Source organism: Bubalus kerabau, chromosome 4 (assembly GCF_029407905.1).
Source record: "Bubalus kerabau isolate K-KA32 ecotype Philippines breed swamp buffalo chromosome 4, PCC_UOA_SB_1v2, whole genome shotgun sequence".
NCBI classification, from domain to species: domain Eukaryota; kingdom Metazoa; phylum Chordata; class Mammalia; order Artiodactyla; family Bovidae; genus Bubalus; species Bubalus kerabau.
The window spans coordinates 148,190,843-148,217,100 of record NC_073627.1 but is presented as its reverse complement, the minus strand read 5'-3'; the positions used below and the strand labels follow the sequence as shown (position 1 = coordinate 148,217,100).

Sequence of the window (26,258 nt, the reverse complement as noted above, 5' to 3'; positions counted from 1 at the left end):
GATATGTGATTAAAACAAATGGCTGTTTCCATTTTAGGTCATTAAGCTTTGGGGTTGTTTGTTATGCAGCAAAAGACACCCAGAGTGGGGTCCAGAACACTACCTCCTTGGGCTTTTGTGATGATTAAATGACATGATGTATATAATGTGCTTAGCTCAATGCCTGGCACATAAAAAATCCTCAGTAATCTGCAATTACTTTTTAGAAAAAAATATAGCTACTTGAGTTCCCTTCCAGGAATAGGGGAAATGTTTCACTTCCTTATCTTAGGAGGTCTGCTCTTAACACTCAGCTTTCTAAAGAGGCTGATGTTTCTTGTGACTTCCTCATTAAATGAGATAAAACAAAAAGCATTTGGCAGAGTATGGCATAAAGTCGTTGCTCAGAATACACCAAAATATCCTGCTTGGATGCTCAGAAACGTTCACACAAGCTCTAGCTCATCTCACATCTCCAGTCTACCATGTGACCATTCCACCTGAGTAGCTCTACCTGATCCTCAAACTCCTCAAGAATTAATAATTTCATTTCAGTTTCTCTGCCTCCTGGTGGACATGGCACCTCCAGTGATTTGAGAATGACTGACTGATGTAACTGGCAAGAAAACCTGAAATGGTACTGAATAAATGGTGAGCTGGTCTATGTGCTTTTAGGGACCTACGCTTTGTGTAAGAGGTACCACACTTGTTAGCTCTGCTAGCTATGGCAAGAAGAGGAAGATTGCAGTCTTGTACAAAAGACACATTTGGAAATAAGCTGGGGTCCCACAAAGGTCCCCTGTTCAAAAATCTAGCCTTCTATTGTTGCTGCTGCTAAGTCGCTTCAGTCGTGTCTGACTCTGTGCAATCCTGTAGACGGCAGCCCACCAGGCTGCCCTGTCCCTGGGATTCTCCAGGCAAGAACACTGGAGTGGGTTGCCATTTCCTTCTCCAATGCATGAAAGTGAAAAGTGAAAGTGAAGTCGTTCAGTCGTGCCCGACTCTTAGCGACCCCATGGACTGCAGCCTACCAGGCTCCTCCATCCATGGGATTTTCCAGGCAAGAGTACTGGAGTGGGGTGCCATTGCCTTCTCTGAGCCTTCTATTGTTAGGAAGGACTAATTTGTGACGCTGGATTAAAGTATGGGTTCTGTGGGAAAAAAAAAATGATTTTAAAGCAATCACTTTCCTTCATGAATGAAAAAGCAGAATCATGACTTCTCTTTCAGTATCCAAGATGGGAACAGGATGCTGGGTTGGTAAACAGAAAATGCGTCATGATTTATCAATACAGCAGGCACGACGCACGGGAGCAGGCTGCATCGCTCAGCTGATAAGGTAGCAGTAGCTGTGGACAATACATAATGAGTGATTGTGCTGAAGTCTGAGTGGTTCCGGATGCGATTATCCAACCCCTCACTTACATGACTACATGTTCAAGGTCAAAGCAGAAAGCCACAGTTTGCTGAGGCAGGCTTTCAAACAGGAGGCTGCAGTTTTCAGCTAGATATGGTACTAAAAAAAAAAAAATCCCTAATTTTCTTAATTGAAGAAGCTCTATGTGGAATATAATGAGGCATTTATAAAACAAGCCAACAAACCAAAACCAATTTTGTTTCTTCCTCTCTCAGGAATCAAAATCTACTTGTTCTCTGTCATTGACCAGATCAAAATCATTACAACTCTTGAAAATATACTATTGGCTCAGAGATGAGGTTTGTTAAACCAGGTCTCTGGAGAAGAAAACCTTGATGGCTGTGTTTTGGGGTGTCAAGGCCTGCTGCTCAGGCAGCGGGTGACATGACACACTGCAGGATGTCTCACGTAGGTGGTCATCATAGCTACAGCAGACTAATGTAAGCCAATTCTGAGCACTTGCTCATTTTCTGATCTCCCACTTGCATTCCCCGCCCCCCATACTGGATAGGGAGCAAGGGGACATGGGAAAGAGAAATGGATGGAGGAGGGAACATAAAAATATGCCCCACCCCCCAAAAAAATCAGTTTAAACCTGAAACCCACCAGAAACGAAAAACGAGGGAGTATATCAGTTTAGGGAAGAAAATAGGAAAAAGGTATATAATACAGAACAAAAACCTCTGTAGAACAAAGACTCAATGGGCTTTCCAAAGAATTCCACTAGACCGAAGAATGCCCTTGGTCAGAGGGAACAGTGTGCAAGAAAGGGCTGTGTTGGGAGCCCAGCATGACTTCGGGAGAACCTTGGGTTTCTGAGTTAGAGTGATAAGGAGCCTCAGATCTGGAGGCGCCCAGGCCTCTGTTCTAACAGGGGTGGAGGGGAAGAAGAAAGGGAGGGTAGAGAGGGAGTGTCAAAAGTGCCCACTCCAGGTGAGATTATAAACAAACTCAAATGAGAAAAAGCAGACGCTCGCATGCAAGGAAGGGAAACAGGGTCAGAAGAGACCCTCAGCCGCTTGTGCTGGGAATGCAGGTGGATTCAGAACCTGAGCACAGGGGACTTCCCTGGAGGTCCAGTGATTAAGGCTCCATGCTGCCAATGCAGAGGGCGCAGGTTCGGGGCCTGGTCAGGGAACTAAAGTCCCACATACCATGCGGCATGGCCAAAAGATTAAAAAAATTTTTTTAATTAATAAATTGGTTAATTCTTTTCATCCCTTCATCAGTCAACAATCCGAGGACAGCACACTGTCCAGGTCCTACATTTCAAGCAAGAGGCGGAGTCTGGAGGATACTCAGGAAATGCCAGGCCAACAATGGGGGTGATGCACGTAAGGCTGCGCATGCCTGAGGAGCTTAGGGAGGCCAGGAGCTGGGGGAAGACAAGACACAGGAATGCAAGAATCCTGGCTGAGGTGGTTCAGGCAAGAAACTCACTAGAAAGGCCACATGTGGCCTCCTGGGCATAGTGTTCAGGGCTCAGTGGCAGAGCCTGCCAACTGGGTTACCACAGGTAAGAGATGGGTGTGCAGAGGTGCCCGGGCCCCAGACTTCAGGTGTCTGTGGATGGGGCCCAGAGGTGCCTGCCTGGACGTAAAGGGTGGTCACTTCCAGCAACGAACAGCCTCATCTGTTTACACCAGGGCTTCCCACACCAGTGTAAGGTGGCAAGGAAGAGTGGCACTGCTGGGGGCTGGGGGCTGGTAGACAAGGTGCTGAAAGACAGACTGGTCCCTCTTTCCAGTATGTCCATGCAGATTTCTTCAACTAAAAAATGTATTCATGTAAAGGGACAGGAGAAACTCATCAGCAAGACTAAGCACAGCATCCGACAAGCCTCTTTCTATTTTAATGGATCCAGCCTAAGCTTTGGAGACGCACAGAAATAATCAGGTCAATCAAAAGTGGGGCAAATGGAGAAGCCGGGCAGCTGGATACATCCCCAGCCTGGGCCATTGTAACTGGTGTGAGAACAAAAGGCCAGCAGGAAGAAAACCACACTGGGACAGCCAGAGATGGAGGCTCATTCCAAAAACACTCTGTCTCGTCTAGCTGCAAACAAGGCAGGGCTATCATCTGGGGAAGCCCAGGGATCCACCCCTCCCACCCCTTGACCAGGTTTATTGTCTCTGACAATATAGCCCAAAGGGCTCAGGTGAAAGCTGCTTGTAGTTGTTAATGCCCTGGAAATCCCAGGATGGAAAGCCACTGGCCTGTCACATAGGGGACACAGGCCAATCTGAAGCACAGAGTGGGCCAGGCTGCCCCCAGCGTGGAAAGCTGTGATTTTAAATGGGCGCAGAGTAGAGTGGTCCTTCCCTTGAATGTGAGCATGGATTTCAGGAAGAGGAAGAAGAGCTGGAAGAGGAAGAGGTGGAAAAGGTAAGGGAGTTGATAGTCACTCAGCAAGCTGGAGGCTCTCAGGTCACATTCTACCTTGGCTTCCCTGCTTAGAGCTCCAAAGAACCTGGCCACCACTGGCAGAAGACCAGGAGTCACAGGCAGAGGAGGGGCGGGAAGCTGAGCGCCTCCTACTGGCCACCTCGGTCAGTACAAGGAGAGAAGGCAGGAGAAGGGAAGCCTGAAACTGGCTCTCCCCGGAAGAGGGGGCCGAGAGTGGACAGTCACCCTCACTGGAGGCATCAAAGAAAGATGGAGAAGGGATGTAGACCTCCTTTCTAACAGTATGGTCAGCCTGGGGCAGGCTCTATGCAGAATGCTATAATGGGCAAAGGTGACTTTTGACTGTCTGAAAAGCTTTCTTTTTTCATTCGCATAAATATTTATTGAGAACCTGCCTTGTGAAGGGCATTATTATACCAGATGCCAATGACAATCAGCAGCTTTAATTTTAGCCAACTACCTCTGATTGTCATTGGCATCGAGCCTCACAATGTCAAGCACATCGGAGGTTCTCAGTTCTGTCCCTCAGAATCCCACCAACCATCCCTCTTTACCTACTCTTTCCTTATCCCTCAACTTAAACACAGTCCTATTCAGGCCCAGGATAGAAACTAGCTAAGGTGACAGATGGCTCTGTTCTCAGGAGAGAGGGCAGCCTTCACAGGTCACAAATGATGCAGAGCTTTCGGTTTTGTTAATTCTTCTCATTCCCACTGTCCTAACTAGAAAAGCCCCTCGTTGCTGTTCATGAGGATTTCCCCACTAGTCTCCTTGACTGAATTCAGCTTCAGCAACTTTTACTAGGCACTGATTGTGCGCTAGTTTCATATCCTCTTCTAGGGGCTTGAGATGAAAAAGATAAGTAAGGAATACACTGGTATAGCTCCTAGAAAGCTCACAATCCATTACAGGGAGACCATACAAACATTTAAGATATAGTACTACATGTGCTATAATCAACACACTTCTCAAAGGTGATAAAGACACACAACAGAAAGCAATTAAATCTAGCTAGGGCAAGTAGGAAAGTCAAACGTAGAGAGTGATGTGTGAGGCAGCTTTGAGAGATGGGTTGAAATTCTCCAGGTGGACAAGGTATGGTGTGTCAGATAGAGGGTAACAGCATAAACTCAGGTGAGGGGTGCCAGGCAAGAGGAGCAGAGGCAAAGGGGTGCAGGGGAAGTGGCTGGCTATATGGAGGGGGCTGGACATGGGTTCAAAATCCTACACCATTCTATAGATCATGGGCTTTATTCTGTGGCCAGGAGGCAGCCATCAGAGATATTTTCTAAAGCTTTCTTGAGATATGACTCATATACCACACGATTGACTCTTTCAAAGTCTACAATCCACTGGTTTTTAGTATATTCACAGAGTGTGAAACTACTACCATAATCTAATTTCAGAACATTATCATGGTTCCAAAAGGCACTTTGTGCCCACTGGTAGCCACGCCTCATTCTCTGATACTGGGAGGCAACTGCTAATCTGCTTTCTGTCTCTACCGATTTGCCTCTTCTGGACATTTCATATTCATCAGATCATATGATATGCGGTCTTTTGAGTCTGGCTGCTGTCACTTAGGATAATGTTTCAAAGGTTCATTCACAGTAGCAAGTATTAGTGCCTCTGGATTTTTTTAATTGCCAAATATCAGTTCATTGTATAGATATACCACATTTCTTGTTTGTTCATTCATCAGATGATGGATATTTGGGTTGTTTCAATCTTTTTGGCTACTGTGAATAATGCTGCTATATATTTCATGAGTAAGTTACGTGGACATATGTTTCCATTTTTCTTGGATATAATCTGAGGAGTGGAAATGGTAACTCTGTGTCGAACATTTTGAGGAATGAAAGAAAGAGAAAGAAAAAAAGTGAAGTGGTTCAGTCGTGTCCGACTTTTTGCTACCCTATGGATAGTAGCCTGCCAGGCTCCTCCATCCATGGGATCTTCCAGGCAAGAATACTGGAGTGGATTGCCATTTCCTTCTCCATTTGAGGAATGGCTGAACTGTTTTCCAAAGTAGTGGAACCATTTTATATTCTTACTGGCAATGTAACTATGCTACATAACACTATGTTTACAATGTAAGGTTTTGGAAAATGTTTCAATTTCTCCAAAACCTCCACCAACATTTGATATTGTCTTTGTTTTATTATGGTCATCCTGTGTATGTGTGTTAGTCACTCAGTCCTGTCTGATTCTTTGCAACCCCATGGACTATAGCGCTCCACGCTCCTTTGTCTGTAGGATTCTCCCAGCAAGAATACTGAAGTGAGTTGCCAGTTCCTTCTCCAGGGGATCTTTCTGATCTAGGGATCAAATCCAGGTCTCCTACACTGCAGGCAGATTCGTTACTGTCTGAGCCACCAGGGAAGCTCCACAGTTATCCTACTGGATATAAAATGGTCTCACTGTGGTTTTGATTTGTAGAGATACCTAATGATGAATGATGTTGAGCATCTTTTCATATGCTTATTAATCAAAGATTTTTAAGTAAGAGATGTAGATGTTTTATAATAAATTTGGGGGTGAGTTGGATGGGAGGGAAACTAGAGGCTGTTCTAACAACTCAGGGGAGAGTTAATGAGGCCCTGGGTCAGGGGAAAGTATGAGCATGGTATAAAGAGAGGGACTCAGAGCTCTTTCAAAACCAGAATCCAAAAAAAAAAAAAACCAACCCCAGAATCCACAGGACTTAATGAAAGATTGACTGAGTAGCACAGTGGGGAGTGAGGGGAGAAGGAAGTAGCAAGGGTGGTGCTAAGCCTTCCAGGCTGGGCAACCAGGAAGATGGTGATACCATGAACTGAGCCAGGGAAGGAGAGGGCAGGAGTAGATTGGGGAAGGCGAGATTATGAGTACAGAGAGGACATGCTAGGTTTGAGGTACCTGGAAAGATCCATGTGGACGGAGATGCTGGATAGGTAGCTGGAGAAGCAATCATGGAGCTGCAGAGAGACTGAAAGATAAAGCTGTAGGGACATCAATATATTGGTAGCTGATGGTTGAGTAGCATGCGTAATATGCTCAAATACATTGAGTAATATGTAGTAGCATACATATTAAGGAATTTTGTGAATTACGAAGCTTCTGCAGGAGTCCTTTCAGTGGCAAGTAGAGAAATGGAAAGTAGACTAAAGAGATCTGAAAAGGGAATGCAAGTCATGAAATAAGAAGGGGACAGATAAAAAGTGCTTCCCATCTCCATGGAAATCCTTCCCAGTGCATCTGTTAGATACCTGTGTGTCGAGGCGCATCAAGACAACTCCTGTTCCTTCAGAGAAAGATGTGGCACTCAAGGGGTAAAAGAGGTAAGGTGAATACAGCTCTCCTGCTGGGCAGGTTGCCCTGGCAACAGAGAACTACTGCCTGTCAAAGAGCCAGGACTTTGAGCCTTGCCTTCCATGTCTCCACCTCCTCACTCCAATAGAGTTTTCAACAAAGTAAAAAACAGGGAAAACAAAAGGGAGTTATGCTTCAAAAAAAGCACTTCCTTTTTAAGAATCTGTGATGGGCACACAGCCATTGAGAAAGAAGGGCGTGAGATCAACTGGGTCCTAACCATCCAGGGACAAACCATCCAGGCCTGAACAAATTTCATGGAGGGGTGGTGGTGCCAGGAAGTTTGAACTGTAACTATTTAGTGTCAAAAGATTAGAGAACCAAGAAAAAAAATCCTTCTAAACCCAGACCAAGATTACCTCTCCAGACCTGTGTTATATTCTTGTCCGTCCACGTTTGGGTATAAGGAGGCTGCTCACTAAGACAGAATGAAAAGGTTCCCTTGTCAATTGGCTTCTAGTTTGGTTTGGCAACAAGCAGCACCAGGAGAGAGGGAGAGTGAGGCGACTCCACTTCCCCTGCCAGAGTGCCAAGGGAGGGCTGAGTCCCTCTGCTGAGTGCTCAGCTCAGGTCAGGTGGGCTTTCTCTCCAGGAAGTTATCCTTTCCAGTGTGCCCAAACCACTCCCTCTCCTAACCCCTCCTCACTCCCCGACCTAAGGGTGGCGAGAGCGCCATGCTATCATTAGTCCTAGGGTGCTTCCTTATCATTTATTTTCCTTAACCCTTGGATACACTTTTACTAACAGCCGCTATTAAATGCTCTTCAAATTTCCCTGTTTGTGTGTGCCATCTGCTTCCTGGTAGGATCCAGACTGACTCAGATCCTAATGTTAAAGGTGTTATTCCTTACCCTCTAAGAGCCTTAGTCAAGAGTACATTTCCTGAAGCCCAAGCAAGCCGATCAGCATCTCACAAAGAAAAATACGGTGAGCTGGCTCTTGAGCCACACGTGACTCTCCCATCACACAGCATTCTTCTGGCCCTGTCTGCACACATTTATCAGGTCAAGAATAGTCTTAGGGGCTGTGGAAGCCAAAGCAGGACATGGTCCTGTGCTCAAAGAAACATTGAGGGGGGCAAATGTGCACATGAGAGCCCTCACAGCGTCCTGAACTCCATCATTCCCATGGGAACACGAGAGCGTTTCTGCTCTCTCCCAGCACCATGGAAATGCTAAGAGATGAGGAGCAGGAATAACATGACTGCTGGAGAAACAGCACCAAAGAGAGAAACCGAAAGGTCTTCGAAGTCCAGATTGGCTTTCAAAAGCTGCTACGTCACTGCTTTGAAACTGAAAGCAGCCAAGTGCAGCTCAGAAGCCACTAGAATGTGAGCAACGCTGCCCTCAGGGTCACGTCCAAGTTGACTGCAGCCCTGGAAAGGAAGAGGGTGGGGGGCAGGCCTGGAATGTCCTCCCCGCTCCATAGTGGTCTTCCATTTCAGTCACCCTCCCTCAACCCCCAAAGATGACTGCTTAGAAAAGATGGGTGATAGGCCTTGTTGGCTAAGTCCTACAGGGGCTCAGCAGAACTTCAGGACTCACACGAAACACTTCTCTCCCCAAGAAGCTATCTGAGAATTAGAATTCCCAACCGCTCAATGTGGACTGACATGCATAGCTTTCCAGATCTGGAGGCTGGTGACAACACCACCCTGCTGGGCTTGTGTCCAAGGACTGAATGAGAAAACATAAAGCAGGGTCCCCCCCGTGGCTAATTGACCCAATGAAGACTCCAATGAAGTGCGCATCCCTTTCTTCTCCAAGGAAGCCTCTCTCGTCCTCTATCCAGTCTCTCATGAAAGTCTGTAAAGATCCACGTCTATTGGATGTGCCTCAAAACAAGTGAACAGGGCTTCCCTGCTGGCTCGGTGGTAAAGAATCCACCTGCCGATGCAGGTGACGTGGGTTCAATCCTGTCCCCAGCTTCCTGTCCCCAAAGCAGACCCCCAACCATTGCCTCAGAATTCTGGGCTCAGTGTGCCTGGACATGGAGGGCTGTATGACCAGCGTGGAGGAAAGCAGGCTGAAGGTTTGGGCGGAGCTTGGACCACAAACTGGCAGCCCTCAACCCAGGAGGGACCTGGGTTCTAGGGGTAGGCACGCAGCTGAGCATTGCAGGGAGGCTGTGATTATGTCCGGGATGGCCCCACCATGGACAGAAGAAGCCAGAGCAGCAAGGAGAGGGAACAGAGCAAGGGGAAACCAGAATGCCTGGGTTGGGGGGTGGGGGTGGGTGGGTAGGGGGTGGGGGTCAGTTAAAGCCACAGTTCCACAGAGTAACTTTCTATTACATCCTCTTCAGGTTGATGGTTAGAAGAGGGGTTAACCAACACAGGAAGAATAATAAGATCTGTGACATAAATTACCTTTGTGAGCTTCCAAGAGGAAGTGTGAATGATTCCCAGGGATTTGCAGTACCCTAGAAGGCAATGGCACCCCACTCCAGTACTCTTGCCTGGCAAATCCCATGGACGGAGGAGCCTGGTAGGCTTCAGTCCATGGGGTCGCTAGGAGTCAGACACGACTGAGCGACTTCACTTTCACTTTTCACTTTCATGCATTGGAGAAGGAAATGGCAACCTACTCCAGTGTTCTTGCTTGGAGAATCCCAGGGACAGGGGAGCCTGGTAGGCTGCCGTCTATGGGGTCGAATAGAGTCAGACACGACTGAAGCGACTTAGCAGCAGCAGCAGCAGATCATCATCAAGTAGAATCTGTGGTCCCTTAGGAGGGATTAAGAATAGCCCATCCCTGGAGCTCTGGAAGCCTCTGAGGCTGGCAGGCAGCAGTGTTATCCCAGTTTACTTTAACTAAAAGTATACACCTTTCTTGGAGACAAGCAAAGACTTCAAATACTCACTACCTATAATTTAGGTATACAGCACAGAGTATATTGAACCAGATACTAAAATTATGAATATATGATAAAAACTACACATCTATGAGTTCACAGATACTATATGTGGTCTTCTTTTATGACTTTCATTGTCCCACTTCTTTTAAGGCCATCTGGAAATCAATTAATCCATTTAAGTGAGTAAAAATGCCCATTTAATAAACACTAAGGAAACACTTTCAAGTGAACTGGTAAGAAGTAAGAGCATGGGGGAAATCATACATACAGAGTTTTATTTCTCAAGAGACTGCCTGAGTGGAAAATAACCTATTCTACACCATTTAATTCTGTTGTGAAAGGTTGCGACTGTTGCCAAATGCATTTCAATTCTCTGTTCTTGCCTAATAGTAGATATCTGAGGAGCCAGATGCCAAAAGTGTAACCCAGAACAGTTCTTGAAATTACCTTTGTGAATAAAAACAAGAGTTCAAAAAGTCAAAAGAGCTGGCTGGAGCTCAGAGAAGAGAGAACAAATGTAGCTGCAGGAAAAAAAAAAAAAAAAAAAAGAGAGAGAAAGAAAGGAAAGCAATTAAGAAATTTGAGTGTGCTTTTAGGTCTTGGGAGAACCAGGAGAGCAGCAGAGAGTAGGGATGGGGGGCTGGAAGGCCCCTGGCATCAGACACACCCCATTTACCAGTATCACTTATGTCCCTACAAATGCTTTCAACTTAGTACAACTTTGCCACTTAGGCAGCAGCTTGAAAGCATCACTTAAATCACTGCATTTGCTTCTTGAAAGGCTCCTGCAATTCTGGATTTGCTGACAGGGCAGCATGAACCCAATCCACATGCATCCACTGTGCTGACACACATGGAAAAATCATATTTATATTCTTATTGGTGTGTATCTCAGTCTGGCTACAAGAGACTGAGCCAGCTTAACAATGATCCCGCATAAAGTGATCTAATATTGCACAAACGTTTGAATACAACTCAGCAGTTGTTTGCAATGAACAAACTGAATTCCAGAAATTATTAACTTATACAAAGTGGAAAAAAAAAAAAGAGCTAAGAAAAGACGATTGTTGTTTCATAGGTTTAGAGTTTCTATTCTGCGAGATGGAAAAGTTCTGCAGATTTGTTGCACAGGTGAATACATAACACTAGTGAAGTGTATACTTAAAAGTGGTTAAGATGGTCAATTTTACGTTATGTGTTTTCTACTGGATTGAAAAACTAATAAAATTTACTTTATTAAATGCAAAAAAAGAGTGCATTAATTTCATGTCTCATACTTGGCTAAAACCACTGCATACTGCACTAATTAAATGGAGTTTCCTGTGAAAAAGAGAAAATCAGAGAGAAAGAGAGAGAAAAAGGTTACTCGGATATAAAGTGAAGTGAAAGTTGCTCAGTCGTGTCCAGCTCTTTGTGACCCCATGGATTATATAGTCCATGGAATTCTCCACACCAGAATACTGGAGTGGGTAGCCTTTCCCTTCTCCAGGAGATCTTCCCAACCCAGGGATCGAATCCAGGTCTCTGGCATTGCAGATGGATTCTTTACCAGCTGAGCCACAAGGGAAGCCCAAGAATACTGGAGGAGTAGCCTATCCCTTTTCCAGCGGATCTTCCTGACCCAGGATTTGAACTGGGGTGTCCTGCATTGCAGGCAGATTCTTTACCAACTGAGATATCAGGGAAGCCCTCCTCCAATATAAAGACCAGCTTTAAATTCCAATCAGAACAAAAAGGAGAAAATTTAAGGTTGGAGATCCCAAATTGGTTTGATTTCTTTGGAATAGTCCACTGGGACAATATGACATGGCAATTCCAAGATTTTTACTTTAAAAAATCTTAACAGGGTGACCTATCAGATAGGTCACCCAAAGTTCAGGTGTCCCTCCTGAAGCAGGCTGTGATGGGTGAGGTCCTCTCCTGCTGTAGGTAGACCTAGAATCACCTACCCCACTCCAGTCCTCCTCAGCTCAGGCCTCCAGTTGGGAGGAAGATTCATACATCCCATTGTTTTTCGGTTGCCCAATGGAACTACCACAATTAGGTATTTAATTTTGTTATTAACTGGCTTACAGAGTTTTAGATTAACATGTGAGCGGGCTCCGAGTCCAAATAGGAGCCTAGAAGTTTTCTGTTCAACTAGTGCTTCTGTTGGAGAAGGCAATGGCACCCCACTCCAGTACTCTTGCCTGGAAAATCCCATGAATGGAGGAGCCTGGTAGGCTCCAGTCCATGGGGTCACTGAGGGTCAGACACGACTGAGCGACTTCACTTTGACTTTTCACTTTCACGCATTGGAGAAGGAGATGGCAACCCACTCCAGTGTTCTTGCCTGGAGAATCCCAGGGATGCGGGAGCCTGGTGGGCTGCCGTCTATGGGGTCGCACAGAGTCGGACACGACGGAAGTGACTTAGCAGCAGCAGCAACAAAGCGCCATACAGTGGGTGGCTTAAAAAATAGAGACTGATTGTCTCACAATTCTGGAGGCCAGATGTCAGAAAGCAAGGTGTGGGTCGTGGTCTTGGTTCCTTCTGAGAGTTTCAGAGGGGAATTTGTTCCAGGCCTCTCCCCTAGTAGTGTGTGGATGCTACTGCTCCATCACTCCAACCCTCCATCTCCACATGGTCTTCCTCTTATAAGGATGCCAGTCACATGGGATAAGGAGCCTGCTCTACTCCAGGATGACCTCATCCTAACTAATGACACCTGCAAGGACCCTAGTCCCAAATAAGGGGACATTTTGTGGTAAAAGGGATTAGGACTTCAACATATCATCTGGGGGCAGGGGACACAATTCAACCTACAACAGCTTCTCCAAAGATGAACCCTAGGGATTCCCAGGTAGCACAGTGGTGAAGAAACCACCTGCCAATGCAGGAGATGCAAGAGAGGTGGGTTCAATCCCTGGGTTGGGGAGATCCCTTGGAGGAGGAAATGGCACCCTGCTCCTTGCCTGGGAAATTCCATGGACAGAGAAGTCTGGTGTGAAAAGGTGAGACATGACTGAGTGACCAAGCACACACACAATAACATATAAAAATACAAGTTTTTCAAAAGATGAACTCTAAGACCAGCAGCATGGGCATCACCTGGGAATTTGTTTGCAACGTAAATTCCTGGACATTACCGTAGACATACTGACTCAAATCTTGGAAATGCAGCCAAGATGGTATATTTTACAATAATGTATATTTTAACAAGCCTTCAGGAAATTCTGAGGCATGCTAGAGTTTGAGACCCACTAATAAACCATCAGATCAGATCAGATCAGATCAGTTGCTCAGTCATATCCGGCTCTTTGCAACCCCATGAATCGCAGCACGCCAGGCCTCCCTGTCCATCACCAACTCCCGAAGTTCACTGCGACTCATGTCCATCAAGTCAGCCATCTCATCCTCTGTCGTCCCCTTCTTCTCCTGCCCCCAATCCCTCCCAGCATCAGAGTCTTTTCCAATGAGCAGCTCTTTGCATGAGGTGGCCAAAGTACTGGAGTTTCAGCTTTAGCATCATTCCTTCCAAAGAAATCCCAGGGCTGATCTCCTTCAGAATGGACTGGTTGGATCGCCTTGCAGTCCAAAGGACTCTCAAGAGTCTTCTCCAACACCACAGTTCAAAAGCATCAATTCTTCGGCGCTCAGCCTTCTTCACAGTCCAACTCTCACATCCATACGTGACCACAGGAAAAACCATAGCCTTGACTAGACGAACCTTTGTTGGCAAAGTAATGTCTCTGCTTTTGAATATACTATCTAGGTTGGTCATAACTTTCCTTCCAAGAAGTAAGCGTCTTTTAGTTTCATGGCTGCAGTCACCATCTGCAGTGATTTTGGAGCCCAGAAAAATAAAGTCTGCCACTGTTTCCACTGTTTCCCCATCTATTTCCCATGAAGTGATGGGACCAGATGCCATGATCTTAGTTTTCTGAATGTTGAATTTAAGCCAACTTTTTCACTCTCCACTTTCACTTTCATCAAGAGGCTTTTGAGTTCCTCTTCTTTCTGCCATAAGGGTGGTGTCATCTGCATATCTGAGGTAATTGATATTTCTCCCAGCAATCTTGATTCCAGCTTGTGTTTCTTCCAGTCCAGCGTTTCTCATGATGTACTCTGCATATAAGTTAAATAAACAGGGTGACAATATACAGCCTTGACATACTGTTTTTCCTATTTGGAACCAGTCTGTTGTTCCATGTCCAGTTCTAACTGTTGCTTCCTGACCTGCATACAAATTTCTCAAGAGGCAGATCAGGTGGTCTGGTATTCCCATCTCTTGAAGAATTTTCCACAGTTTATTGTGATCCACACAGTCAAAGGCTTTGGCATAGTCAATAAAGCAGAAATAGATGTTTTTCTGGAACTCTCTTGCTTTTTCTATGATCCAGCGGATGTTGGCAATTGACCTCTGGTTCCTCTGCCTTTTCTAAAACCAGCTTGAACATCTGGAAGTTCACGGTTCACATATTGCTGAAGCCTGGCTTGGAGAATTTTGAGCATTACTTTACTAGTGTGTGAGATGAGTGCAATTGTGCGGTAGTTTGAGCATTCTTTGGCATTGCCTTTCTTTGGGATTGGAATGAAAACTGACCTTTTCCAGTCCTGTGGCCTCTGCTGAGTTTTTCAAATTTGCTGGCATATTGAGTGCAGCATTTTCACAGCATCATCTTTCAGGATTTGGAATAGCTCAACTGGAATTCCATCACCTCCACTAGCTTTGTTTGTAGTGATGCTTTCTAAGGCCCACTTGACTTCACATTCCAGGATGTCTGGCTCTGTGTGAATTATCACACCATCGTGATTATCTGGGTCATGAAGATCTCTTTCGTACAGTTCTTCTGTGTATTCTTGCCATCTCTTCTTAATATCTTCTGCTTCTGTTAGGTCCATACCATTTCTGTCCTTTATCGAGCTCATCTTTGCATGAAATGTTCCTTTGGTATCTCTGATTTTCTTGAAGAGATCCCTAGTCTTTCATACAAGACCTTTTAGAACTAACACCCAAAAAAGATGTCCTTTTCATTATAGGGAACTGGAATGCAAAAGTAGGAAGTCAAGAAACACCTGGAGTAACAGGCAAATTTGGCCTTGGAATACGGAATGAAGCAAGGCAAAGACTAATAGAGTTTTGCCAAAAAAATGCACTGGTCATAACAAACACCCTCTTCCAACAACACAAGAGAAGACTCTATACATGGACATCACCAGATGGTCAACACCGAAATCAGATTGATTATATTCTTTGCAGCCAAAGATGGAGAAGCTCTATACAGTCAGCAAAAAGACCGGGAGCTGACTGTGGCTCAGACCATGAACTCCTTATTGCCAAATTCAGACTTAAATTGAAGAAAGTAGGAAATACCACTAGACCATTCAGGTATGATCTAAATCAAATCCCTTATGATTACACAGTGGAAGTGAGAAATAGATTTAAGGGCCTAGATCTGATAGAGTGCCTGATGAACTATGGAATGAGGTTCGTGACATTGTACAGGAGACAGGGATCAAGACCATTCCCATAGAAAAGAAATGCAAGAAAGCAAAATGGCTGTCTGGGGAGGGCTTACAAATAGCTGATAGACCATAGTGTACATTAAAAAAAAATCATTTTGTAATGCTAAGTGTGTAACTTGCCCTTCCAACAGAGTTGCTAGCCTTGGGGCTATCTCTGACTGTATTCATCACCTAATGCTAATACTTATTCCTTACACAAAAGATGTAAGAATCTGAAGTTCTATGAAGGCCACATGTGACCTTCCAGGAAAGTTTTATTCCATCTGCTTGTAAGTATTATGAATTAACTGCCAAAATTAAAAGCCTAGAGACCAGACTTTCCTTGGAAAAAACTGCAAGATCTGGCAACACTGGATCCAATAACCCACATGGCAACAACCCACTATTGAGTGGCTGAGAGTTTCAACCAGCCACAGTCCTTACCATTCCCTCATACATCCCCAACACTGAGACTCCGAGCAGAACAATCCCACTCATTTACGTCACCTGTCCAGCCCCCTAAGGGCATTTGGATTTGATTAATGTCTGGGCAGGGGCTTCCCAGGTGGCACTAGTGGTAAAGAACCCGCCGGCCAATGCAGGCGACATAGACATGCCGGGTCAGTCCCTGGGTTGGAAAGATCCCCTGGAGGAGGGCATGGCAATCCACTCCAGTATTCCTGCCTGGAGAATCTCATGGACAGAGGAGCCTGGTGGGCTACAGGGTCACAAAGAGTGGGACACAACTGAAGCAACTTAGCATGCATGCACACACGTCTGGGCAGAGGGAAACTAAATTATCTGCTGCCTGAAATATGTAGCTGTTTCTGAGCAGCAAGTGTAGAGCAGAATTCTAGAAGCCAGTGTCTCTGATTAGCACTGACTTTGTTTGGCTTCACTTTCCACCAGGTAATGGAGCAAGTTATAAAATGACACAAACACCGAAGGTCAAAGTCTTGTAGTGACTTGCCCACGTGACAATGCATGAATGAGCTACAATACGGCAACACGAGATTTTCATTAAGGAACAAAGGGATGTGGAGGACATGAAGTTGAGATTTTTGAGACATCCGATTTGCCTCATTCAAGTATGTGCTCTGCTGAGTTGCAACAGCATATCAGCCTTGTTTCCAGAGAAGCATGTGGAGAAAAAGTCACTCTTCAAAAATACTTACAGAAATTTTAAGCCAAATCCTGGAGTGGAATTTGAACAAATTTGCCTTTAACACCAAGTAGTTTCTGTACAAAGGACACAGAAGGTACCATTTTTGCATTTTGCCCAGATCCCTGGGAGCAGCTCATGAAATACTGAGGGGAGTGGGAGTTTGGGGTCTCTGTCTTAGTGGTAAGGACAAGTCCAGAGAGTGGTGGTGGGAACTCACACATCCACGTGGAGGCAGGCTTCAATAACAGAAGTTTCAACAAGGGAACACACTTCACTGCGAAGCCTGAAGGAAGCTCTACTTGCCATGGAGTTCATCCCAAATATATATTTAAAAAATATATATTAAATATGTATAATATATTTCTTAAAATTTTAATATATTATTTTATATATTTTATAAATATTTAAAATATATATTTAAATATATATTAAAAATAATAATTATACACTCAAAGATAATTGAACCAGAGGATACAGACAAGACAACACTATGAGTTGCAGGGCTACTTTCTGACAAATTCTTACATTTTATTCTCTCCTTAACTACCACTGCATCCCAACACCCTCAAGAAAGGAAAGAGAAGATGGAATATGTCACTGATGACTAAATGTTCTTCAAAACTGTTAGAATTTACAACAAGCATGATTTTCTCAAAGGCAAAGATGACTCTCTCAGAAAGACCTAATATTTTGAATAGTGTACTAAAAGTTACAACATTTCTTTATGGCAAAATAAATACCTATATTTAGGTATTTATTTTGGGACAAAATGGGACAGACTTGTAGTGTGAAAACAAGAGTGCACTTTCTCTCCTTAGTCCTTGGTATCACTGTATTAGTCAGGGTTCTCCAGAAACACAGAACCAATAGGATGCACATATGTAAAGGGAGGAAGAGATGTATTGTAAGGAACTGGCTCATGCCATCACGAGCTGACGAGTCCCGAGACCTGCAAGGTGAGTTGGCTGGATGTAGCTGGTGACCCAGGAGAGTCAATGTGTTAGTTTCAGTGTAAAGGCAGGAAAAAGCAATGTATCTGCTAAAGGGCTGTAAGGTAAGAGGACTCCCTATTATTCAGAGTAAAGTCAGCCTTTTTGCTCCATGCAAATCCTCAACTGATTAGATGAGGCCCACCCTCAATGGGGAGCACAATCCACTTTACTCAGTCTACAATTCAAATGTTAACCTCATCCAGAAACACCCTCAAGACACAATCCAGAATAATGTTTAACCAAATCCTGGGGTACGCTGTGGCCCAGTCAGTTGACACATACATGTAATCATCATGGCTCCCCACATGCCCAATGGGTGAAAAAGCAAAGACAATCACCTCACAGGGATTTTCGAATCTGTGAGGAGCAAATACCCAGGGAAGACAAACATTTGTCTGACACTGTGGTGAAGAGGCCAGCTCCTGAGGCCCCTCCTGCCCCTTCCACCTAATAGCTGCTCTTTGTAAGCTCACTCAACTTTTATTCAAGATCAGTTCAATTCATTTCAGTCGCTCAGTCGTGTTCAATGCTTTGCAACCCCATGGACTGCAGCACGCCATGCTTCCCTGCACATCACCAACTCCTGGAGTTTTTTCAAACTCATGTCATTGAGTTGGTGATGCCATTCAATCATCTCATCCTCTGCCATCCCCTTTTCCTCCTGCCATCAATCTTTCCCAGCATCAGGGTCTTTTCAAAGGATTCAGGTCTTTGCATCAAGTGGCCAAAGAATTGGAGTTTCAGTTTCAGCATCAGTCCTTCCAATGAATATTCAGAACTGATTTCCTTTAGGATGGACAGGTTGGATCTCCTTGCTGTTCAAGGGACTCTCAAGAGTCTTCTCCAACACCACAGTTCAAAAGCATCAATTCTTTGGTGCTCAGCTTTCTTTACCGTCCAACTCTCACATCCATACATAACTACTGGAAAAACTAAAGCTTTGACTAGACGGACCTTTGTTGGCAAAGTAATGTCTTTGGTTTTTAATATGCTATCTAGGTTAGTCACAACTTTTCTTCCAAGGAGCAAGTGTCTTTTAATTTCACGGCTGCAATCACTGTCTGCAGTGATTTTGGAGTCCCCACAAAATGAAGTCTGCCACTGTTTCCACTGTTTCCCCATCTATTTCCCATGAAGTGATGGGACCAGATGCCATGATCTTAGTTTTCTGAATGTTGAATTTAAGCCAACTTTTTCACTGTCCTCTTTCACTTTCATCAAGAGGCTCTTTAGTTCTTCTTCACTTTCTGCCATAAGTGTGGTGTCATTGGCACATCTGAGGTTATTGATATTTCTCCCAGAAATCTTGATCCCAGCTTGTGTTTCATCCAGCCCAGCATTTCTCATGATGTACTCTGCATATAAGTTAAATAAACAGGGTGACAATATACAGCCTTGACATACTCTTTTTCCTATTTGGAACCAGTCTGTTGTTTCATGTCCAGTTCTAACTGTTACTTCCTGACCTGAATACAGATTTCTCAGGAGGCAGGTCAGGTGGTCTGGTATTCCCATCTCTTGAAGAATTTTCCACAGTTTGTTGTGATCCATACAGTCAAAGGATTTGGCATAGTGAATAAAGCAGAAATAGAACTCCCTTGCTTTTTCCATGATCCAGCAGATGTTGGCAATTCGATCTCTGATTCCTCTGCCTTTTCTAAAACCAGCTTGAATATCTGGAAGTTCATGGTTCATGTATTGTTGAAGCCTGGCTTGGAGAATTTTGAGCATTACTTTACTAGTGTGTGAGATGAGTGCAATTGTTCAGTAGTTTGAGCATTCTTTGGCATTGCCTTTCTTTGGGATTGGAATGAAAACTGACGTTTTTTAGACCTGTGGCCACTGCTGCTTCTTTCAAATTTGCTGGCATATTGAGTGCAGCACTTTCACGGCATCATCTTTTAGGATTTGAAATAGCTCAACTGGAATTCCATCACCTCCACTAGCTTTGTTCATAGTGATGCTTTCTAAGGTCCACTTGACTTCACATTCCAGGATGTCTGGCTCTACGTGAGTGATCATACCATCATGATTATCTGGGTGGTGAAGATTTCTTCTGTATAGTTCTTCTGAGTATTCTTTACACCTCTTCTTAATCTCTTCTGCTTTGGTTAGGTCCATACCACTTCTGTCCTTTATTATGCCCATCATTGCATGAAATGTTCCCTTGGTATCTCTAATTTTCCTGAAGAGATCTCTTAGTCTTTCCCATTCTACTGTTTTCCTCTATTTCTTTGCACTGATCACTGAGGAAGGCTTTCTTATCTTTCCTTGCTATTCTTTGGAACTCTGCATTCAAATGGGTATATCTTTCCTTTTCTCCTTTGCTTTTCGCTTCTCTTCTTTTTATAGCTATTTGTAAGCCCTCCTCAGACAGCCATTTTGCTTTTTTGCATTTCTATTTCTTGGGGATGGTCTTGATCCCTGTCCATAGTATCAGGTAATCTGTCTATCAGATCTAGTCCCTTAAATCTATTTCTCACTTCCATTGTATAATCGTAAGGGATTTGATTTAGGCCATACCTGAATGGTCTAGTGGTTTTCCCTACTTTCTTCAATTTAAGTCTGAATTTGGCAATAAAGAGTGAGTGATCTGAGCCACAGTCAGGTCCCGGTCTTGTTTTTCCTGACTGTATAGAGTTTCTCAACCTTTGGCTGCAAAGAATATATCAATCTGATTTCAGTGTTTACCATCTGGTGATGTCCATGTGCAGCGTCTTCTCTTGTGTTGTTGGAAAAGTGCTTGCTCTGACTAGTGTGTTCTCTTGGCAAAACTCTACTAGCCTTTGCCCTGCTTCATTCTGTACTCCAAGGCCAAACTTGTCTGTTACTCCAGGTGTTTGTTGAGTTTCTACTTTTGCATTCCAGTCCCCTATAATGAAAAGGACATCTTTTTTGGGTGTTAATTCTAGAAAGCCTTGTAGGTCTTCATCAGATCAGATCAGATCAGATAAGTCACTCAGTTGTGTCCGACTCTTTGCGACCCCATGAATCGCAGCACGCCAGGCCTCCCTATCCATCACCAACTCCCGGAGTTCACTCAGACTCATGTCCATCGAGTCAGTGATGCCATCCAGCCATCTCATCCTCTGTCGTCCCCTTCTCCTGCCCCCAATCCCTCCCAGCATCAGAGTCTTTTCCAATGAGTCAACTCTTCACATGAGGTGGCCAAAGTACTGGAGTTTCAGCTTTAGCATCATTCCTTCCAAAGAAATCCCAGGGCTGATCTCCTTCAGAATGGATTGGTTGGATCTCCTTGCAGTCCAAGGGACTCTCAAGAGTCTTCTCCAACACCACAGTTCAAAAGCATCAATTCTTCGGCGCTCAGCCTTCTTCACAGTCCAATTCTCACATCCATACATGACCACAGGAAAAACCATAGCCTTGACTAGCCAGACCTTTGTTGGCAAAGTAACCTTTCAACTTCAGCTTCTTCAGAATTACTGGGTGGGGTATAGACTTTGACTACCTTGATATTGAATGGTTTGCTTTGGAAACGAACATTCTGTCATTTTTGAGATTGCGTCCAAGTACTGCATTTCTTACTCTTTTGTTGACTATGATGGCTACTTCATTTCTTCTAGGGATTCTGGCCCACAGTTGTAGTTATAATGGTCATCTGAGTTATATTCACCCATTCCAGTCTATTTTAGTTTGCTGATTCCTAAAATGTTGACGTTCACTCTTGCCATCTCCTGTTTGACCGCTTCCAATTTGCCTTGATTCATGGACCTAACATTCCAGGCTTCTATGCAATATTCAAGATCACTGCACAATGAACTATGTAGAGCTGTGTGGCACTATGCACCTGACTGAATGGCTACAATTAGAAACAGATATTGACAATAAAAAGGGCTGATGGAACTAGAACTCCAACCCATTTCTGGAAAGGCTGTAAACTGGTGCAGCCACATTAGAAAAAAGTTTGGCAATTTCTTATAGAGTTAAATGTACTCATTACGTGACCCAGAAATCCCACTCCATTGTACTTACCCCAAATAAATGAAAACTTACATCCACACACACATCTGTATGTGAATATTTACAGTAGCTTTATTCATGATCACCACATACTAGAAACAACCCAAATGTCCTTTAATGGGTGAACAAATTAAAAAACAGCATACAATGGAATACTATTCAGGATTAAAAATGAGAAACTGACTCATACTTGAATCTCAAAAGCATTATGTTGAGTGAAAGAAACTGGTCTCAAAAGATTGAATATAGGTCTACTTAAATAATTTTTGAAAACACAAAACTATAGTGATAGAGAATGGCTCAGCAACCACCAGAGGGTATGGAGTGGAAGGTGGGTGTGACTCTAAGGGGTGAGTACAAGGGCATTTTGGGGGCAAATGGACTATTCTGAATCCTGGTTTGGGAGGTGGTTATACAAATCTACACACATGTTACCTTTCATAGAATTATACAACTCTCCTCCAACATCAAATTTACTGTATAATAATTTTAAAACAAGTGGCTAAAGAAATTGCATGTCATTCACTTTATGCAGAGGATAAATGCATCTAATGGAAAATTTCTATGAACTGGGAGTCAGTCAACAGAAGTTGAACTCAGAATATACACACACAGGTAACAGTAACACCTCACCATCATTTGTACATTCTGATACACAAAGGGAGCAAATGACATTCTTGAATTACTAGGCATGCAGGCATGCCCAGTTGCTCAGTCATGTCTGACTCTTTTGCCACCCCATGGACTATATAGCCTGCTAGGCTCCTCTGTCCATGGGATCTCCCAGGCAAGAATATTGGAGTGGGTTGCCATTTCCTTCTCCAAGGGATCTTCTTGACCCAAGGATTAAACCCATGTCTTCTGTGGCTCCTGCATTGGCAAGCAGAGTCTTTACCACTGAGCCACCTGGGCAGGCTGAGTTACCAGGCATTACCTAATAATTCTCTGAAACGGCAGAACAGTTGTGATCTATATAATTTCTTTCCCAGGAACTTTGCATTTATGATCTCTGACAACAGCCTTAAGGGAGAAAATTTAGGTTTAGAGATATATGGTAAGGGTTTCCTGGGTTGCTCAGCTGGTAAAGAATCTCCATGCAATGCAGGAGAACTTGGTTCAATTCCTGGGTTGGGAAGTTCTCCTGAAGAAGGGATAGGCTACCCACTCCAGTTTTCTTGAGCTTACCCGGTGGCTCAGATGGTAAAGAATCTGTCTGCAACACAGGAGACCTGGGTTCAATCCCTGGGTTGGGAAGATTCCCTGGAGGAGGGCATGGCAACCCACTCCAGTATTCTGGCCTGGAGAATCCCTATAGAAGGAGGAGCTACAGTCCATGGGGTTGCAAAGAGTTGGACACAACTGAGTGACTAAGCACAGCATAGAACATAGATGGGAAAGGATTTGCTCTGGATTTTGATCTCGGGTCTGTCTAGTTTTCACATCACCATACAAAGTCACAGCAAAGATTACACTCTGATTCCTCTCTTTTTTCTGCTGAACCCTGAGCAGCCCTCTAATCCTCTGTGCTCTTAGAGTCCTGCTCTTCCTTTAATGCTGTAGTTCTCAATGGGGGAGAGGGGAAGAGTCTGTACCCAGGGGACATGTGGTAACATCTGGAGGCATTTTTTAATTGTGACAGCTAGAGGAGAGGATGCTCTCTGGTGGGTAGAAGCCAGAGATGTTGATAAACATCCCACAATGCACAGGACAGTCCCCTGAATGATTATGCAACCCAATATGTCACCAGTGCCGAGGCTGAGAACTTCCCAGAAACACATCCATGGAGAAGACTCTTGAGACAGCAAGGAGATCAAACCAGTCAGTCCTAAAGGAAATCAACCCTGAATATCCATTGGAAGGACTGATGCTGAAGCTGAAGCTCCAATACTTTGGCCACCTGATGCTAAGAGCTGACTCACTGGAAAAACCCTGATGCTGGGCAAGATTGAGGGCTGGAGAAGGGTGCAATACAGGATGAAATGGTTGGATGGCATCACTGACTCAATGGACATGAGTTTGAGCAAACTCCGAGAAGTGGTGAAAGACGGGGAGGCCTGGCGTGCTGCAGTCCATGGGGTTGCAAAATGTCGGACATGACTGAGCGACTGAACGACAACAAATGAGCCAGACACTTTGCTAGCTATGTTTATATTCTCATCTCACATATCTCATTATTAATTATTAATATAATATTAATTATATCTCATTATTAATCAGTATTAATTGATCCCAATTTATAGTTAAGAAGGTTCCTGTTCAGATGCATAAAAGAATGTGCTCAGAGCCCAGTGTTGAGACAAGAAGCAGTGGGCATCCCAGGCCCTTCTGACTGCAAAGCACAGGTCCCCACAGTGAGGTGCCAAGCCCTCTGTATACCTCCCCTCACTTCCACCTTCTCTGGTCTCAAAAATCACCTCTTAGCCCTGAGAGATCTGCAAATAAGGGGGAGCTGCTGGGCTGGCAAAAGGGTACATCTGAATTTCAGAGGCTCCAGGAAACGGGTGGGGCCTGTCATCACTAAGAACCACCCAGGATTGTGCGATCCATCCCTCCCTCAGCCCCCAGGGTGATGATGTGTGTCCTCCACCCAAACTGTCCAGAGACACTCCCAGCTGCATGTTCTTGGATGACTTCCTCTCCTCTCCCACCAGCCCATGTTGGTTGCTGAATTCATCATAGGGAGCGGGGCCCTCAGGCAGGGGGCCAGGGACTGGGACACATCATAGAACAACGAACTATAGTCAGTTTCCCACAGTAACATCCGACAGACAGGGTGTGCCTGAGAAAATCAGCAGAACGCTTTAACAACAAGTCCTGCAGTCACCCCTGAGTGATTCTGCTTCAATCTCACCCTTTCATATAATGAGTGTCGACAGTTTCAACAGTTAAAAATGAGGTGCGTATAAGACAGAGGGAAAGAGAAGAGAGAAAGAAAGATAAGAGACAGATTTCCCTGGCTGTCCAGTAGTGAAGACTCCATGCTTCCACTGCAGGAGGGCATGGGTTCCTGGTCGGGGAACTAAGATCCTGCATGCTGTGTGGCACAGCCAAAAAAATAAATTAAAAGTATTAAAAAAAAAAAAAGAAGAGAAAAACAGAAGTAGGAAAACAGAGGGAAGGCAGAGGAACAGTGTGAGAGGAGAAGAGCATATGCTCTTAAGCCTAAAGCTTAGCATGAAACTTAAAACACAGACGATCTCATGACAAACAAGGAAGAACTCAAGACCCGGGGCCCACTGGCAAACCAAGTGCGACCACATGGGTGGAAGCTACTGCAGACCTACTCCAGACAACTGCAGCTGGGCCTCAGGGCAGGCCGCACACCCCAGTTCTCCAACTCAGCAAGGCCGAGTGGTCCCCGAGGAGGGTCCAGGCTGGTGGCTGTGCTGTCCGGCCGCTGGGAGCCGGCAGTGCCCCTCCCCCGCCCCAGCACAGCACTCACAGTTCCAGGATCAGGATGACGTCCGTCTTGTTCTCGTAAACCTCGTGCAGGGTGATGACGTTGGGGTGCTGGATCTCCTTCAGGATGCTGACCTCCCGCTCGATGTCCTCGCGGCTCACGCCCCGTCGGCTGGATTTGGTCCTCCTTTTCTTGATGAATTTGGCGGCATACTGTAGACCGGTGCTTTTCTCACGGCATTTCTTCACGACGGCAAACTGCCCACTGCAGAGTGAAGGAAGAGGTCCCGGGTCATTCACATGTTCTTTGTGTGCTGCACTTAGTCCCTCAGTCGTGTCCCACTGTCTGCAACCCCACGGACTGTAGCCCGCCAGTCTCCTCTGTCCATGGGATTCTACAGGCAAGAATACTGGAGTGGGTCGCCATGCCCTCCTCCAGGGGATATATGTTCTTTATTGTTCACTAAAACCCAGGTTTGGGCAAGAATGTGGTCCCACGGCGGTGGGTGGGGGGAACAATAGGATTGTAAATAAGGAAGTCCAAATTGTGGGAAATTAATAAATTCAATAGAGAAATTTCTTCTTATAATTTGGCTCCATTAATTTAAGCCTCTTTCTTTATGAACAATGCTGCAAAGAATATAATTTCCTTTCTTGAATCACATTTTATTAAATGGATAATAACACCTCCATTTCTCTGTTCTCCTCCTTCTCCTCCATTTCAGATTCAGGGGCCACAGGAAGGAGTTCCCTCCCATTGGGCCTCACTTCCTTGTTCTTGTCCTGTATTCTAGGAAAGCAAGGGGTCGGGATCAAGGAAATGGCAGAAATATACAGGGTCCTGCCTTCAGTGATGTATTTCTAGCACGTACTAAGTCACTTCAGTCACGTCCAACTCTGTGTGACCCTATGGACTGTAGCCTGCCAGGCTCCTCTGTCCATGGGATCCTCCAGGCAAGAATACTGGAGTGGGTTGCCATTTCCTTCTCCAGGGGATCTTCCTGACCCAGGGACTGACCCAGCCTGCATTGCAGGCTGATGCTTTACCGTCTGAGCCACTAGGGAAGCACAAATACTTATTAATTGAAACACATCAACAACAACAAAAACACAAGTAATACCTCATTTTATTGGGCTTTACTTTATGCGCTTCACAGATAGTTTTTACAATTTGAAGGTCTGTAGCATACTAGAGAATCCCAGGGACGGGGGAGCCTGGTGGGCT

General features: G+C 44.8%; 1 protein-coding gene across 2 annotated transcripts in view; it reads right to left on the bottom strand.

The window, feature by feature from the left end:
* The window catches only part of DAPK1 (death associated protein kinase 1), a 210,994-nt gene that overhangs the window by 74,528 nt on the left and 110,208 nt on the right, over positions 1–26,258 (bottom strand). For both annotated transcript variants that reach the window (XM_055578982.1, XM_055578983.1), the window contains exon 3: positions 25,077–25,298. In XM_055578982.1, the coding sequence (XP_055434957.1) occupies positions 25,077–25,298 (222 nt within the window). The remainder of the gene's footprint in view (positions 1–25,076; positions 25,299–26,258) is intronic.